The sequence below is a fragment of the Arvicanthis niloticus genome, chromosome 14 (assembly GCF_011762505.2).
Source record: "Arvicanthis niloticus isolate mArvNil1 chromosome 14, mArvNil1.pat.X, whole genome shotgun sequence".
Lineage (NCBI taxonomy): Eukaryota > Metazoa > Chordata > Mammalia > Rodentia > Muridae > Arvicanthis > Arvicanthis niloticus.
In genome coordinates this window covers 47,453,886-47,472,797 of record NC_047671.1, presented here as the reverse complement: position 1 = coordinate 47,472,797, position 18,912 = coordinate 47,453,886, and the positions used below count along the sequence as shown (strand labels likewise).

Below are 18,912 nucleotides of genomic sequence, written 5' to 3'. Positions count from 1 at the left end.
AAACCTCGAAGGGGAATAACATTTGAAATGTAAATTAATAAAATAACCAATAAAAATTAAAAAAAAAACCAATGACTTCATTAAAAAAAAAAAGAGCAATCTTCTGTTATAGAAATGTGTATTTCCCTATGAATACTCACTCAGCGAAACTAACAAACAAAATCTTCAGTCTCTACTACAGTGGGCACATGACCTTGCAACCGTAACAACAGTTCTTTATTCACAGCACCGTCCCAGTGATGGCTGACTCCAAAGAGCTTTCTTTTGGCCAGTTCTAGCCCAAAGCACGATGGGATAGAACTTTGATATTTGTGTTTGTACTCTGAGAGTAGACTTCAAGGATGTTTTCGGGAAGAATTGCCTCATAAGCTGTTACTGTTATTTCAGATCTGAGGCTGGAGTGGATGACCTCAGAGGACTCTCCTCTCCAAACTGACCGTTCAAGGCTCATCTAAACTCTTTGGTGTGGTGTTTTACACTAACAGTTAGGTACCGCTGTTTGTTACCTGCAGGCTTTGCTTCTAAGGTAGCAGATCACTTGCTAGGTTGTGGTTTAAGGCTCTACAGCAATGTTTTAGTCTCATTTTCCCATCAGTCACCAGCTTCCTTAAGGGGGGAGATGGTAGCGAAGGAGGTGGAAGCCATCGAAGGTCGAATTCTTCCTCCGAATCCTAGATGAACTGTGTAGAGCCAAGGGCTGCATTATAGCACTGGGAAAGTTCAAGGAGCTAAAGAGCAGATGTCAGGAATCCAAGACGTTTCATCACTCTTCTCCTGGCACAACCTTTCTTTGGCCCTGTGAAATTCACATTCTGCTTCGTGTTTCAATGACCTGGTGCTGTACCGGATGCAATGCTGACACTTACAAGTGACATGCGGAATGTGTCCTCTCCTGGTGAAGGCTAGAGCTGGTTTCCATTTGAGCCACTAAGATACGGATTGTTTTCAGTTCCCTGTTCTGTTTCTCTGTCTCTCTCACAAAAACCTAAATTTTCCCATAAGCTGAAAAGCTGCTCAAATGAACATTAGTCGTTACCTGGCATTTCACACTAGCAAGAGCAAAGACTTTGAAAGTAGAATTGCATTTCGGTCTCGAAGCACTTTTATAATTTCTTTCGGCCTCCACTGGAGTTGGACAATGAACTTGGCTGAATGAATACTGATGGCAGTTATTAAGCATTCGCCGAGAGCTGTAGAATGTGCCTGAGGACCCTCTATGCATTGTGATAGTTAATCTGCACAACACACCAATGGGATAGGCCTTCTTATTGCCTTTTTACTCTGGCTGGGAAGCCAAGTCCCGGCTGTAAGTCATGATTCCAGTTGAGCAGGACATAAGGAGGACTAATGACCATGGAGATGCCTCTGTTTACATCAGCCATTACAGTGATGCGGATAGTACCAGAGTGCTTGGGGTGCATAATATCACCTTAGCAGCACCTTAGCAGGAGTGGGTCGTAAGGTCAATTTCTGAGAGCAAAGGCAGCATAAAAGCTCTCTCTGCTGGACGGGAGAGCAAACTTAATGTGTAGGAAGTGATTATTCCCACATTAGAGCGGTCCCTTTACGAATATACCTTCAACAGGTTGGCTATGGGGGGGGGGTACAGAAATGTAGGGAACGAGATACAGACTAAGAACATTTTTTCAAAATATTACATAATGAGTGTTTTGCTGTGCTACATGCCTGAATACCACAAAGAGCAGGATGAAACAATCTTCCTGCTCTTCTTCTTCTTCTTTTTTTTTTTTTTTCAGGCAAGGGACAATTTATTAATAAGGAGACAGACAGACACTTAGCTGTGGAAACTTGAAGCTTCTCTGGCCTGCACTGGCCCTGCCCTTGCTCAGCAGGCTGGTCTTTGCGGATGCCCACGATGACCTAGGCTATGCATCCGGACTGGAAGCTCTGAGTGCTCCTGCTGCTCTTCTAGTTCACCAGTGTCTCGGGCTCTGACTGGGAAGGACCCTCAAACGCATACCGATGTGAGTTCTTTCCCAAAGTGCCCTTCTTGGATAAAACTATGCCCAGTGACCTACAGGCAGAGGGGAAACTGCCTTCTCCACAGCAATACTTCACCCTCAGGGGTGGTCAAGATGCCCTGCCTTGTCTTGACACCTAAAATTCCAACACTCTGCTCTCCCATTCTAAGGTTGAAAGGATCAAGGAAGGTTTTTTCGTTGTTTTGTTTCACCACGGAGTTCTGGCTGACCTAGAACTGTCTGTGTAGATCAGTCTGGCCATGGATTCAAGAGATCTGCCTGCCTTCGCCTCCTGAGTGCTGGAGCTAAAGGCTGGACATAACTGTGTCCAGCTGAGGGGCGTGTTCTTAACGGGAGGCAGTAGGATTTTAGAACTGAGTCCAGCTTATCAATTTTACAACTATCGAGGGCCTAACCTGTGCTAGCAGTGTTCTAGAAGCTGCAAAACAGCTCACACTGGGGAGGTCCCAACACCTAACCAAGACAGTTTCCTGAGCATGAAGGTTATGTACAGCCTCTGATCTCTGTGTCTAGCTATTGTCATCCTCCTCGTCCCTCCCACGATTTCCCAGGCTCTTCTCTGCCTTCAGCAGCAGACACCCTCCCTCCGGTGCCCTGGGCTTCGACCCTTCCTAGACTCCCCATCACTCCATTCCAGCTGGTGACTCCTCCTGAAGGGACCTGGGCCAACCATCCCCTACCCCAAAGGGCCTTAAGGCCAGATGCCCACGCTGGTGCTTTATAGGAGCAGAGCTATCACCGAAGCCCTTGCCACACTCTGCACATGTGTATGGCTTCTCTCCGGTATGTGTACGCCTGTGTTTGACTAAATTTGAGCTCCCTGGTAACTCTTTCCCACAGAAGCCACACACATGAAGCTGGCTGAGTCCAGAGGGCTGGCCCCGCACCCGAGACTGAGGAACTATGGGTACAAAACCAGGTGGATTATGGGGCCGCAGGAGAGTAGATGGTGGTGGTGGTCTAGTGCATTCGCCCTGGTGGGTGCGGAGGTGCTTGACTCGGGCAGAACTGTCAGCAAAACCCTTGCCACACTCGGGACAGAGGTAGGGTTTCTCCCCTGTGAGCACACGATGGTGTTTCACCAGATCCGAGCTTCGGTGGAAACCTTTGCCACACTCGGACACTTGTGGGGCTTGTCACCTGCTAGTGGTGGTGGTGGCTCCCCAGCCTGCGGCCCCGGGCTCTGGTTCCAAGCCAGGTAGGCCAAAAGGCCCATCACTGGAATGTGAAGGGCTTCGAGGTGTCAGTGAGGGGCTGGTGCCAGGAGGAGGTGGAGGTGGGCTGGGGATGACTGGAATTACAGGGTAGGCTGAGAAACTGAAGTCCTGAGGCTCCACGTGAGTGAGGCGGTGCTGGAGAAGAGCAGAGTCGAGGCTAAAGCTACGGTGGTCACATTCTGGGCAGGCGTGAGGCCTCTGGCCACTGGGTGCGGAGGGGCTTCACCTGGCAGAGCTACTGGCAAAGCCCTTCCTACACTTGGGGCACAGGTAGGGCTTCTCACCTGTGTGTACCCACAGATGCTTCACCAGGTCAGAGCCCGTGCAAACTCCTTTCCACAGACATCACAACCGGAGGGTTTGGGTCCTAAGTGACTACGTTGGTGGCTGCAGCTGAGCACAAACCTTTTGCCACAGTCAGTGCAGATATATGGCTTGTCCTGGGCCTTAGGTCTGTGTGTAGCTGTGGGAGCTGCCTGAGATGGCTGCCGAGGGAACCACAGGCCGAGGGAGTTGATTCCCTCTGTGTGTCCGCTGGTGCTTTATTCGGGCAGAACTGTCCCCAAAGCCCTTGCTACAGATGCCACACTTGTAGGGCTTCTCCCCTGTGTGTGTGTGCTGGTGTTTTACCAGGTCAAAGCTCTGCCGGAAGGTCTAGCCACATTCACCACAGATAGTGGGGCGTTCACCGGCAGGAATCCGAGATAGAGGCATCTTGGGAGGACCTGGGGCTGGTGGTGGCAGGACCCATAGGGCTTCTCGCCAGTGTGAGTTCTTTGATGTCTGATTCGGACTGAGCTATCCCCAAAGCCCTTGCCACAGACACCACACTTGTAGGGCTTCTCCTCTGTGTGAGTCCTCTGGTGTTTCACCAAATCGGACAGCTGCCTGAAGCTCTTGCCACACTCACGGCACACTGCAGCTCGGCCATTACTACCCTGTCTCCACCGGGGTTCTCCCAGGACCCGGCTGATGCTTTCCAAGCCCCTCTCTGCGGACCCATAGGTCATCCCAGCTCTGAATGTCTTCGGGTTTGAGAGAAGCATTTCCAACTTCATGACCTGGGGCTAACTGTTCCTCTTCCTTGAACTCTGGGCCATCCCTCTCCTGTGGTGTATGTTCAAACTCATCCACCGGAAAAACCTCCATATTCTCAGTCCCTAGAACTGCCAGAGTTGTGCGGATCGCTGCCCTCACCTGTACCGATGGCTCTCAGCCACTCCAAGTCCGCTGCAACGTGAATCTCAGCGCCCCAGGGCTGTGTCTCGCGCTGCATTGTAGGCCTACGACTGGGACGAGGCCCCGGTGACTCCCAGGGCACCCGCCACCCTGTTCCCCACGGTACAACAGGGACCCAGCAGCCAGCGGCTCGGGTACGGGCTCCACGCCACGCCGGGAGGGGGCTCGGCCCACGTCCAGGGCCTCTGCTCTTCTTCTAAGAGAAATCTGTTGCTATCTGTTGTTTGGCCTTTGGGCTGCTTGTCCCATCCCACAATGTTTCAGTGGAGAGCGGCCAGAGAGAATAATAACACCAGCAGTGTGATCTGCTGACACAAAGGACAGGAATACACTTGCAGCCTAGGCTTGGCTTCTTGCCTTTTGTTGAGGCACCAAACAGCCGGCCTTACTAAAGGAAGATACGCGCTTACTTTAGCACTACTTAAGTCTGTCTATATTTTGTGCTTCCTTCAAGCCTTTTTTATCTCTTACATCTCACTTCTTTTTGCTGGTGTCCTCAAAACAGAGGGAATAAGGACTACCAAGTATGGGGGATAGCTTTAGGTCTACCAATCCTTCCTGAGAGGCTCTGTCCAGATGTCAAAAGCCAATTTTTACATCGTGTTAATTTGCTAGGCGTTATTAGTCCACTCTCCAACATCAGTTAGAAACTCCTTGTTCCTGCTTAGAGGATGAGAGAGAAGTCTCTGCTAGTCATTTATCTGGCAGATGACTAATCTGAAGAATATATAAAGAACTCAAAGCCCCATAACAACAAAAGAACAAATAATCCAATCAACAAATGAACAAATTGTCTGAATAGACACTTCTCAAGGGAAAAGTACACTTGGCCAACAAATGACCAAAACCAGATGACCCTAATAGTCCTTCTCATGCCAGTCACATGGTTATGACTGACAGACAAACAATACATGTTGGCCAGGATGTAGAGAAAAAGGAGCAGTTATGCAGTGTTGGTGGGAATGGAAATCAATTTAGTCATTACAGAAAACATGGATGTTTCCTATGAAACTAAAAATAGACCTGCAATTTGATACAGCTATACCACTTCTGGGCATACACCAGGTGGAATCTAATGCAAAGTCAGTGGAGACACCAACAGATCCATTTTCTTTGTCCTGCTATTCATAGCAGCTAGGTTATGGAATCAGCCTAGGTGTCTATCAACAAATGAATGGATAAAAGTGCGCACGCGTGCGCACACACACACACACACACACACACACAGGCCCTATTAGAGTTTTATGAACCATAAAGATACACACACACACACACACACACACACACACACACAGGCCCTACTAGAGTTTTATGAACCATAAAGATACACACACACACACACACACACACACACACACACACACACAGGCCCTACTAGAGTTTTATGAACCATAAAGATACACACACACACACACACACACACACACACACACACAGGCCCTACTAGAGTTTTATGAACCATAAAGATACACACACACACACACACACACACACACACACACACACACAGGCCCTACTAGAGTTTTATGAACCATAAAGATAAACAACGTGTTATTTGATAGACAATGTATGGAACTTGAGGTCATTATGTTAAGTGAAATGAGCTAGACTTGGAAAAAAAGTATCATGTTCTCTGTTATATGTGCAACTGCAAATAAAAAAGTAAAAAAAAAAAAAATTAAAAGATGACCTGAAAGTAGAAAAACTATTTTTAGGAAGTTTTGTATTATTATAATATAAAGCTATTATAAGGAGACTCAGGGAAGGGGAGGAAGAGGAAGGGTGAAGAAGACGAGTGGGAACGTAGAGACAAGCAAAATGCAGTGTGCAAAAATAGGAACATCCCTAAAACAATCAATATGTATAAATTAATAATGTTTATCATTTTCAAGTGAAGGATTGGCCCCAAAATATCATAACCTATGACACAAAAATAAATGAGCAGATCTCGCTCTTTCTCTTCTCTCTTCTCTCTTCTCTCTTCTCTCTCTCTCTCTCTCTCTCTCTCTCTCTCTCTCTCTCTCTCTCTCTCTCTCTCTCTTTCTCTCCCCCTCCCTCTCCTTGCCTCTCTTCTCTTTCCTCTTTCTCTCTCCCTCTCTTTGGCATTTTGAGACAATGTCTCACTATGTAGCTCTGGCTAACCTGGAACTCAATGTTTACATCAGTCTGGCCTTGAACTCACAGAGATCCACCCGATTATGCCTGCCAAGTGCTGGGATTAAAGGTATGTGCCACCACACCAGGACAGAACTCTCATTTTATAAATTTAGAACATTTTCCTTTGAAATTGTAGAATCTTTTAGCTTTGTAATTTAAGTTAATATTAGAAACCCTGTAAAATGACTTGGTCATTAAAATGTATAATAGCCTTTAAATTCTTATTTTCTTATCAGCTATTCTCTTTATCCCCAGTCTAGAATACATAATGAACAGAATAGTTTAACAACTGAGCTCTGAAGCAATAGTCATAGTGTACGGATCCCTTTTTAAAAATTAAAGCACAGAGGCTCAGAATGAGGATGTATCTCAGGGGTAGAATTTTTGCTGTCCATATGTGAGGGCCCATCCACACTACCATGTGGGTACATGCTCTCTCTCTCTCTCTCTCTCTCTCTCTCTCTCTCTCTCTCTCTCTCAAGTTAGGTGTGGTAGTGGCTGTAATCTCAGTTTCTGGAAGAAGAGGAAGAAGAATAAGGAAGTCAAAGTTATCCTTGGACATTTAACAAGTTGGAGGTCAGCCTGTCTCCCATGAACGGTAGAAACAAAAGTCAAAAGCCAAGCATACACTTATTTTCTTATTCACCCCAACCAGCACTTAAGTCTGCATAGACTCAAATCTACTCTTATCTCTGACCTAGTTGAAATGAAATGTTTACTTTGTCGACATGGTGAATAACGAATGCAAAATAAATTAAGTTCACTATAAAACCTCAAAAATAGATAATTTTTTTCTTTTTTAAAAAATTGGATATTTTATTTATTTACATTTCAGATGCCATCCACTTTCTCTATTTCCCCTTCCTAGAAAGCCCCTGTCTCATCCCCCCTCCTCCTTTTTGCTTTTATACCATTTTAATGCATGCAAGTATTAAGGTCAGTTCTAGGTTGAGGAACAAGCAATACAGTAATTCAGCTAAATTTCCAGATAACGAACTGTCCTGATAGTTTTGGACACTAGATGGCGATATAAGCGCATCACATAATAAACATTTCCTTAATTGGTCCAGCTTTAAAATTAAGGCGTTGGAGGCCAGAGAGCAGGTTAATGCATTACTTTAAGCAGAAAAGTCAAATATAATCAGGTGTTTGAGAGTGAGCTAATATTCCAAATGTGTTCAGTAACCCAATGGTTATTGAAAGAAAAGATTGTTAAACATACACACACACACACACACAATTCAGTCTGTTGTTTTGAAAGATCTTCAAGCTAATTCATGGGGCAAACGTTGGCATTGAACAAATCTCAATTCCCCTCCATTTTTGATTTTAAGCTTTTAAATGATAAGTTGTTTGGGATGGTGTGTGCCTCACCTATATTATACATTGATGAATAAGTGCGTTCTTATCAGAGATGTGAGCCCAGGACGTTAGCATTTTTTTTTTTTTTTTTTTTTTTTTTTTTTTTTTTTTTTTTTTTTTTTTTTTTTTTAGGGGAAATGGCAGAGTTACTGTAAGCGGCTGGCTGGGCCATTATTGACTGGCAGGCTCAACTGGAAGCACTTCGTTAGTGTATTAGGTTGCCCTGGAAATGCCTTCTTGAAACTCTAATGATGCACTTAACGGAGCCCGCTGGGACAGGAGTAAAACCTTTCTTAGCAGGCGTGTCTTCCTCAGGAGTACTCTTGGGATGGGTTGGGATGGGCAGGCACATTCAAGAGTGTCTCAGTAAGGAGGCAGCCTCCGAACAGGTTGCAAGTGGCAGCTTCTTTCAGGTGAGTCAAGAGATAGTGACTTACTGCTAAAACTCCTAGCTTTTTATGGATAGTTGAATTTTTAGAGAGCGTTCTCAATCCTGTTCCCGTGTGTGTGTGTGTGTGTGTGTGTGTGTGTGTGTGTGTGTGTGTGTGTGTGTGTGTTGGTGGAGGGAATGAAGAGGAAAGCACATTTGAGTTTGACTGTAATCAAAGGATTTAAAAAAAAAAAAATCCAAACACTTGTAACTTGAACATTCCATAAGATTAAAGGGAAAATGGCTTAAAAGGGGAAGTGCGCCCTTTTGCAGAGTCACTCTTTTGAAGAGTTCCTCCAGAGGTTTTTCAAATGAAAATCACAGCCAGAATGGAGGGTAATTGATGGGTGGGGGGGAGGGGGGTTGCGGTGGAGGTACAACCAAGGAAGATAGAGCAGAGAGGCTGCTTGTGCAAACTCCAGACCAGAGGCTGGGGGCCCCTGTGCAGTGCAATGTCCCCGCCCTGTGTCAGCAGTCGGCGCCTCTGGTCCCGTGCCCGTGCCCACCACACGTCCCTGTCAGTGTTGGCAACCTGTCATCGCCGAGGACGTGACTCCGAGCTGCCTCCGCTCTCTCCAAGCCCTATTCCTTTAAGATGATGTAATAGTCATTTCCCTGGATGTTTCTTGCCTGCACTGCTCACACAACAGCATCCGAACTGCTCCTGGCACCGTGGGACCTCCCAGCTTCGGAGCCCAAGCCCCGCAGGCATCTCCTCGCGGCTTGGCTGCTTTTCTTTCCCACCTGGAGGGGACATGGGCGTCCCTTTGCCCTTGCCGGCAGGTGGGGTGGCTGCTGCGATCCTGGGGGGCGCATCTGTCTGTCTCCTTGCCTCTGGGCTGTCTGAATGCCTCTAAGTCCAGGTACCTCTTGCAACTCTTTCAGGTGCAAAGGATCTGTTCTATAAGGTTTGGATTTCGACTTTTCTTTTTTTCCTACGGACGCTTTGGTTGAATATATTTTTTTCCTCCGCTCCACTTCTTCGACTAAGCATCCTTCTCTCAGTTCAACTTTTTTCCCCCGATCTGATTTAACTTGAGATTGGAAGTGAATCCATACACACATCCATACACACATAGAAACGTACACCTACTAGCGCTTAAGTGTGCAGTCCTTGTTTTTAGAGAGCACATCTCTCTTGACACTTTTCATCGATACCTCTGTCCTTTACCTGTTTGGGATTTGACAAGACGTCCAGGCTCAGTGTGGATGTGATTTCTGATTGCTCTGGAAGAGGTTATTTCTTCTCAAGAACTGAGTCTCCAGGACTCGCTAAGGTAAGCGCAGAGACTCATTGCTTTCTCTGTCCTGCTTAAAAAAACGGGTCTCTTTGGAAGTTGAAAATTGCATGTGCCTTTCACATCAGATTTGCAAACAGGATCGATTTGAACAGCAGTTGCTGGAGACAGTGGCATATGGATAAACTTAAAGACTCAATACACCCCTAGGAAAGAACTCACTCAGTTAAGGAGTGATTAAAGTCAGTAGATGCAGGCTGCTTATGTAAAAAGAATCTTCTCTCTTCCCTGTCATTTTGCAACCCCCCCCCCCAGAGGTCTCTCCTTTTCTGACTCATTCTGGGTCTGAGAAAATAATTTTTCTCTTTTCTCTTTAGACAGATCTCTGCGTACCTGGGCATTTGGCTTTCTTGCCTACCGAGTCTAATGGAAGATTGAATGTAGACAAGCTGATTATTACATTCTGTGAAGTAAGAGCTTGCTACGAGCCAGCTTTAAACTTCTCAACCAGCATTACTTCACCTGTGGACTCTCCTAAAATTTGCTTTGTTGGGAGAATAAAAAACAAAACAAAACCAGGGTAAGAGGAGGAAAAAAAAAAAAAAAAAAACACCTTTTCCTTACCTTACGAGTGGATGCAAAGTCTAGGGCTGTAACTCCCTTGGAGTGCACCTTTAATTCCAGGAAGCTGCAGAAGGAAGGGACAATGGCTCTGAGTGGGAACTGTAGCCGTTATTATCCTCGGGACCAAGGGGCTGCTGTTCCCAACTCCTTCCCTGAAGTCATAGAGCTGAATGTTGGGGGCCAGGTTTACTTTACTCGTCATTCTACATTAATAAGCATCCCCCATTCTCTCCTGTGGAAAATGTTTTCCCCAAAGAGAGACACTGCTAACGATCTAGCCAAGGACTCCAAGGGACGGTTTTTCATTGACAGAGATGGCTTCCTGTTCCGTTATATTCTGGACTATCTCAGGGACAGGCAGGTGGTCCTGCCTGATCACTTTCCAGAAAGGGGAAGGCTGAAAAGAGAAGCAGAGTATTTCCAGCTACCTGACCTCGTCAAACTCCTGGCCCCCGAGGAAGTCAAGCAAAGCCCGGATGAGTTCTGCCACAGTGACTTCGAAGATGCCTCCCAAGGAAGCGACACGAGAATCTGCCCCCCCTCTTCGCTGCTTCCTCATGACCGCAAGTGGGGTTTTATTACTGTGGGTTACAGGGGATCCTGTACCTTGGGCAGAGAGGGGCAAGCAGATGCCAAGTTTCGGAGAGTTCCCCGGATTTTGGTTTGCGGAAGGATTTCCTTGGCAAAGGAAGTCTTTGGAGAAACTTTGAATGAAAGTAGAGACCCCGACCGAGCTCCAGAAAGATACACCTCCAGGTTTTATCTCAAGTTCAAACATCTGGAAAGAGCTTTTGATATGTTGTCAGAGTGTGGATTCCACATGGTGGCCTGTAACTCCTCGGTTACAGCATCTTTTGTCAACCAGTATACAGAAGACAAGATCTGGTCGAGCTATACTGAATATGTCTTCTATCGTAAGTAGGAAGGCTTGTGTTTATTTTTGCATGTACTAGTTCTCTTCATAGATGTGTATGGTCTAGTGTTTTGTTAGCATCTCATGATCCTGGTTTGGGATGGCACTTATGCTAAACTATAGGTAGAGCACTAGATGCTTCAGTCAGTTCTGTTCTTTCAGAGCCTTATTTCAGATTCTTTTATCCCGGAGGAATCTTCTGTTTTTTTCCAATGAGGTCACGGGATAATCAGAGATTATAAAAATCAGAAGAGACCAATGATGTTGGAATAGTTTATAAGCAAGTATATGTGACTTTTTCCTGCGTAGTGATTTGTGAAAGTGGGGTTGCTGTTGGTTCACAGGGTTTGGAGTTTTTTGCAGAGTCAGAATGGATGGACTACGGCCAATCCTTTCAGCTAAACTCTTGGGGGTCTGTTAAACTGATTGCTGCAGGCTTGCTTTCATTAGTGGCTTTCAGAACACAAATGGACATTGTACAGAGTGATGTGGTCTTGGCTAGATGGCAGTGCAGACTGCTGAAAAGCACCCTGCTTCCCCCAGGTCTGAAATGTACTTTTATGGGCCCTGCAAATCTGTTGTTTGGCTTTTTAACATTTTTTTTTTAACTGAGATTGGAGTTGCATTGCAGGCTTAATTAAGATAAACTTTGTTTAAGATCCATCTAAAGGGAACTAGATCCCAGAGAATTGTCAATCACATGCAAACACCTCAGATGCTGAGGTGACAGAAGATATATATATATATATATATATATATATATATATATATATATATATATATATATATACATATTCATTCATTCAATCTGTGTATGTGAAGAATTACCAGAGACCTCAAGTAGGTGTCTCCAAGGCTGTTCTTTGGCTTAAATGAAAAGTTATGGTGTGGTCAGCTTTGTTTTATGGAAGGGCATTCTAAAATACAAGCCATCGGGCTTTGGAAGAAGAAGAGTAAATCAGATTTGGGCTTGGGTATTGAGTTCATTTGACAAGGACCATATTCTCTGGCTTAGCATTCCATTCCCTTCTGCTGGTTTTAAAGCAACTTCAGAACTCAGGATTAAGATGTCTACATTTGTTTAAACATAAAGGGAAGACTGAGTTTCTTGGACCAGGCTTTTGCCTATAGTTGTGGGTCTCCATGTGGAGTTGGTGCAGGTAGAGAAGACAATGAGTAGCAGAGTCTCTCCAAACTGGGTGATGATAGATCTGCTCACATGTGAGGATATGTATGCATTTCACAGATAAGAAGGCCCATGAAGAAAAAGTTAAACCTGTCCAGAGACCTTACTGGTGTGTATGGAATAGCAAACATTATTTGGCCCCAATTGTGGTTATTGTAACCACCTTCCTTTAGGCCAGAGCTTAATCATCAAATACTGCTTTCTTCTGCTGGGCAAAATTCCCAAGCATACAAAGAAGAGATTCTAGATTTTAAATCCTCTGTGAGGAGCTGGGAATTTCTGAGGTCTGGTAGAGCATATACCTTCTTCAAAGTTTTAAGGGAAATGTGCTTTAGTTCAACTGTATCTTTGCACACTTGACTTTTACTCAATTACCCACCTAATTGATGTGATGCATTTAATATCTAGGTCGATGGCAATTCCGTGTTCATCAAAGGCTTATCCATCTGACACTATGTTCTCTTTAGAATGCTCTGGAAATGTCCCAATCAGCTGGTCATATAATTGCTGCTTCTCTTGTTGGGTTGTTGAGGAGCAGTTTGCTCTTCACATCTCTCTGGCTAGGCTAGCACAAAATGCACAGGAGCTTCATACCAACTATGTACTTTGCAAAGCATAGACTTCCCTTTTGTACCCCACATCCAGAGCTACATATTAACTCTTCCTCTGTCTTAGGACCAATAAAATTGACAGCTGGCTTTCTAGGGTGTATAACAGCTTCCGTGCAGCTGCTTAGCCATAATTATTTAATTAGAAGCTGCCAACTGTGCCTATATAAGCATCAATTCATCAAGCTGTTGTGCTCCGCTTAATGGGCCGAAACCATGGGAAATGCTCTAGAGTAGGGAGTTGACTGCATGCAAAAATGCTATACTCAGAGGAACTCATTTTCTTTCTGAACTTAGTACTTAGTAGTAGTAAGTTCACACACACACACACACACACACACACACACACACACACATCCTTTAGATGCAAGGAATTAACTCTACGTATCCAAATTTTTAGTATCTTGGGAATCATGCAAAATCACATAGTCTGAACCCAAATCATATTAAAAGATGAGCATAAAGAACTAGTGCATTGCTCTCAATGGTTGACAGCCATGGAGAATGAAGACTCTTCCCCGCCCATTTCCCCATTTGCCTATTTTTCACTCAAGTCTTGCAAGTGGAAAATTCCATCCATCAAGAGATTAGATGAATTACATTCTTGCCTACTTTAATCTTTCATAAGGGTCTAGAACTGATGGTTAGCTCAGTTCTCAAAATTCTGAGTAATATGTATATGTATATGTATATGTATATGTATATGTATATGTATATGTATATGTATATGTATATGTATATGTATATGTATATGTATATATCTACTTACCTAATATCTTCAAGTGCTTAAAAGGGATAGAAGAAGTGTCTTGCTCAGTCACTAAATTCTGAGTATGATTGGGACATAAAAAAGAAGTATCTGTCATAGAATTGACTCACAAAATATTTTAGACATGTTCTTTGCTTTCTGAGAACAATGGAAAAGTGTCTTTTCACCCATCAGCTAAGTCCTACCACTTTGTTGTTTCAAGCATCCCATAAAAGGCAGTACCATAAATAGCTGGCAGTGCTCCCTGGCTCAGCTTTAAATAAAGTGTTAGTAATTTGGCAACGAGGGGCCTTAATCTAATAAAATTACATGTGCACTGAAAGAAAGGAGCACTGGCTATCTAGGGCTTTGTTCAAGGGAGGGTAGGAAGATGTCACACATGTTTTCTAAGCCTCAAAGTTAACTTCAGGTGTATGTCTGAAAGCATGGTGGTTTTTGAAAGCACTTGCTTCTGGTGGTTATGAAAACATAAAACAGCATGTCTATAAGTACAGACAAGTTCACAACATAGTGCTTTGAGAACGTATATATTTTAAGCATTTTGAATTTTACATATGTTTACCAATTCACCATCTCTTGCCTAGATAACCGCACATGGGAGTGTGTTTTAATTTTTATTCTTTTCCTTTTATATCCTTAAATTTAAAGGATCACATCCACAAAAGTCTCAACTTTTTTGAATACATACATACATACATACATACATACATTATGCTTGTTGCTTAAGAAAAGATCTTGTCCAAAAGTAGATCATACAAATATTTCCCATTTAGAATTCAATTTGGACCAAACACTAAGATGAAGTGTTTGTAGCTGCTGTGGATATTTCCTGCAACTTTGACTACAAACCTTCAAATGAAGGGTGTGCTCGTAGAGGCAAACAAGAGGAAGCCTATCTACCTCTAAATGATGGCAACTCCTTTTATTTTGATTACCTAGCAGGTGCCAGGGATAACTTCAGTTTTTATTCACAGAGACATAGTGTTGGCACATTCAAATGAATCAGAGCAAAGCAGATTTTCTCTCTATGTCTCCTCTTTCTGAAACTATTTTTTCTGCCCTTGCAACATAGGTGGTTTTTGTCTTCTTGTTGAAGCTCTTTCAGATGTTGAGTCTTGTCTCTCCATGCTAGAACTAAAATTTGTTGTCAGGAAAACATCTATACTGTTATAATATATAGAATGCTCTCAAGCTATGGTATTACTTTTCCCACAAGTATCTGAACATGAAAGAAATTTCAATCATTGTATATCAGGCAGCCTTTTACCCTGAAAGTAATGTTCTTAAGACTCCAGGTTACTTAGCTTGTAATTAAAAGCAAATCACAATTTATTCAGGTCCTAGGGTTTGTGATGGAGTCTTTGTGGATCCAATCAATGACAGGCAGATATTGGAGGGCAAAGTGTAGAAGGGATGTCATCAGTTTCTTTTTATTCCTTTAAGATGTTGTGTGCTTAGTACTGGGCTCCCTCTGACAGTGAAATAAGCATGTAAGTAACGTGCTTTTATACTGTTTCACTTCTACACCAAATGAGATCTGCTACCTGAGTTCACTCCCTTGTGGGAGGTGATTAAAATAGATTATTCCTGGGACTATGACATTATTGAATGCATTCAGCAGCAGCAAAAATGTCAGTGTGTGAGAAGAAAGGGAAGAAGACATGTCTTTAACATTGCTTCCAAGTGTCCTGAAAAGGTAAAAGTACATGTCTCACTGGAAAGAGAAGAGCAGGTATTACTGACAGTCTAGTGAGATTTAGGTCCTGTCAAATAAACTAGAAATGGAGAGAGCTGAGAGCATACTAAAACACAGAGCACCTCCAGCCATGTCCAAACAGAAAACATGGAGAGGACAGGCTCCTCAGTAATTGCACGCTTACATTTCTGGAAACTCTTCTAAAACTGAGACAAACTCTGCTTCACTACTCAACGATTGCTTTTCTTCTTTGGTCTTCACTCTGGCTTTTCTTAAATTTCATAGTTTGTGAGTAGTTTTAAACATTTTTTGGTGTAGAAATAATTCCAGTGTAAACAAATGGAGAGGCAGTGTATGAGAAGCTTTAGTCTTACCAACGCCCATCTCTTCATGGTCGCAGCTGTCATTATGGATAAGGGTCCTTCATCTCTGTTCTTCTTTACCTTACCTTCTGTCTGTTCTAGATAGCTTTGGGATAAATCCCAGATACTAGTCTTGTGATTCATCCACAGGTACTTTAGCGAACATTTAGATAACTCAATTACTTTTTTTTTTTTTTTTTAGAAATATACAATGTAATTATTACACACAAATCAGTATCTTTGTTATCAAATATCTAGTCCGTGTTCAAGTTTTCCAGATTTTTCTCCCATATTATCTATTCTGTGTGAATCAGTTTCCATATAAGGAGCATCCATTATGTTTGGTTGATGCATTTGCTTATACTGTTTTATAATTTAATAACACTTTATTAACTTTTGTGCATCAATTGGTGAGGCACTACTAACTTGTTAGATGTAGGCGCTGGAGTCAGTCAGTTCAGTTTCAGTGCTTCTGGCCAGTCTTCTTCATTATTTATGGTAAGTACAGTTTTCATTTGTATAGGAGGACTAAAATGATACATGTTAATGAAAGTAAGGGTGTCTTTTGATTGTTAGCTTTTGTATTCATTATATGAATAGATAGCAATGGAAGCTACTCTCTCCCCATTTTCTAAATCCATTGCTACATCAAAGTCATCATTACAAGGGACAATGTACTTTTCCTTCCAGTCATGCTGGAGACATCTAGTAGTCAATGGTTTTGGTCATCTTTCAACCAGAATACCTTTAAAGGTGCACTGCATTTTCCAAGATGTGCACTGGGTCTTGGTGACTGTGAGTGTGACTTCTGAGGTAGGAAAAGTCACCTTCTACCCACTCTAATTTTACATTTGAGTATTCCATGGATTCTTTCAGCTATGGTTTAGCTTCACTGAATTCATCATCAGTTTTCAACTCTTCTTCCTATGTGTTTCTCAGTCTCAGTAAATGGGATCTTAGATTCATCCAGGTCTTGATGAACAATAAACATGGAACTCATCTCAGCCTTCATTCTCCACAATGAACCTCTCTAATCTAATGGAAGTCCTCTTTCTTCTCCTTTTCACAAAATCCCTTCCATAAATGCTGAAAACCATAGATGGTACCCCTGTTTGGGTTACCAGTGTTGCCTTTCTAGACATCTAACAAGACAATTAAATGGTCCTCCCCATGATAGTTCCTTTTGTATGTAGTGTCTGTGTTGCAGCCATGGTGAGATTTTGAAAACATGAGTCTGACCACAGCACTTTTCCACTTTAAATTTTCTTTACCACGAAGTGCTTGCTCAAAGGGTTAAGTGAGTCTGTACTATGCATCAGTACCTTGTACTTTTGAAATAACCTCCACTTCCCTCTCTAGTCTCTATTGTCCCATCTTGCCTGTGGATTTCAAGATCACTGGAATATATCTTATGTAGCTCCTGGATTTTAAAAATATCTGATTCTTTATTTTTGCATATGACACTCTCTCTGCCTAGAACTCTGCCTCCTCCTGCGTCATATCTTAACAAGAAGTCAAACGTTAGATGTCTTTGTTGGTCTGCTGTTAACTAAGACACGCCTTATGCTTGCTTGCCTTCCAGGGCTCTAGTTTCTTCTATCATAGTACCAATTGTAATGTGTTATTCTTGCTTATTTATCTGTCTCTCCATCTCACAACTTTGTAATAATAGAAATATAAACATTAGGTTCATCATAACACCTGGTACCAACACTCAAGCAGGTACTCTGTAAATCTCATTTTTAAAAAAAATTGGAAAGTGCCCACTGGGCTACTCTGCCAGAGCCATGCACGCTGCTGTCTGGGAATACTGTTAATTAAGCTCTTAAAAGAAAATTTGGAGGTCAACAGTGGTGTGATCAATGATTCAGTAACTAACTAGTAACTAACTAGTAAGGGCATTTTCCTATGTTTATTGAGCACTGCTTTTCCATATAGACAAGAAATATCACAGAAAGAGGCTCTACTCTTAGCACCTGCCCAAAGAGTTCAGCCCCAGGGAAATGTGAAGAACACTTACCAGCAACAAAGTCTCCTGTGTTCCTTTTAGTTGCTCCATCAAAGGAGGAGAAAATTGATGCTGGGTGGAGCTGGGGTTTAAGAAAAAACCCAGAAGGGAATCACAATTCAGAAAAGTGTACCAAATTGGTAAAATATTCCTAATAGGAAAAGAAATGGACTGAATACAAAGTGTCTTACGAGACCGGTCTTCTTTATCTTCTTCTTCTCATATGTGCCATTCATTTCTTTTGATTCTTATCAGTGATCATGTTCCTTGATGTCAGCAATGGCCTTACACCATGCTTAAGAGCTTTGCTATTGGGGCGCAGGAGAAAAGAGCACCCATTGCCCTTAAAATAGTGCTCAAGTACAAATCCTTGTTTGTTTCCTGTTGGTAATACAACTGTTCGGAAATTACATTCTTTCCAAGCCTCAGTTTTTACACCTGGAAAGAGGATTTGAGAACAACAGTAATTGAATCATAGGGTTCTGAGGCTCACATGGTTGGAAGACAGCACACAGGAGAGAATCCCTGGTACCAGACAGTACTCAGGACCCGGACACCTAGTCCTCTGTTAATTCCAAGGTAATTCTGGCAGGGAATAGTCACAGGGCTCCCTCTAAGTAATGTGTCTGCTTATTTTTGGTAGTTCATTATCTAGTTTATTGATCTAAGCATGTACAAATGAATCTTATGTAGGCGTGTACTTGATAGAAGAAAATTCTGTCTACTTGCTTTGGTTGAGTCAGAATAAGCATAAAGGTCAGTCCTACAAAAGAGTTCATGTTAACTGGAACAGTGTATCCTATGAATATGCAAAATCTCTAAGTGTTAATTAATATATAGATAAATAAAGATTATGTGCTTATTAAAAAAAGAAAGAAAAGGGGTCTGAAAATATAGTAAAGAGGTTTTTTTTGTCTTTTGTTTTTTGTTTTTTTTTTACATTACACACTAGAAGTTGTTAACAGTGACCTTTCATTTCTGCCTTTGGCTTTCAAAGCCTATGGGACTGAAAATTAAGAGTACAACCTAAATTATAGATTTAGTCTCTACAGAATTAAAATTCCCCTTTTATCAATCTCAGCCTGGAAAATATTATTTGT

General features: G+C 42.7%; 1 protein-coding gene, 1 long non-coding RNA gene and 1 pseudogene across 2 annotated transcripts in view; 1 reads left to right on the top strand and 2 right to left on the bottom strand.

Moving 5' to 3' along the window:
* The window catches only part of LOC117720227 (uncharacterized), a 35,045-nt gene extending 24,638 nt beyond the window's left edge, over positions 1–10,407 (bottom strand). Inside the window, exon 1 of the long non-coding RNA XR_013103749.1 lies at positions 10,271–10,407. This is a non-coding gene — a long non-coding RNA (uncharacterized LOC117720227). The remainder of the gene's footprint in view (positions 1–10,270) is intronic.
* Positions 1,743–5,507, bottom strand: LOC143434329 (zinc finger protein 48-like; annotated as a pseudogene).
* The window catches only part of Kctd16 (potassium channel tetramerization domain containing 16), a 282,724-nt gene continuing 274,164 nt past the window's right edge, over positions 10,353–18,912 (top strand). The window contains exon 1 of the mRNA XM_034518713.2: positions 10,353–11,184. Coding sequence (XP_034374604.1) covers positions 10,353–11,184 — 832 coding nt within the window. The remainder of the gene's footprint in view (positions 11,185–18,912) is intronic.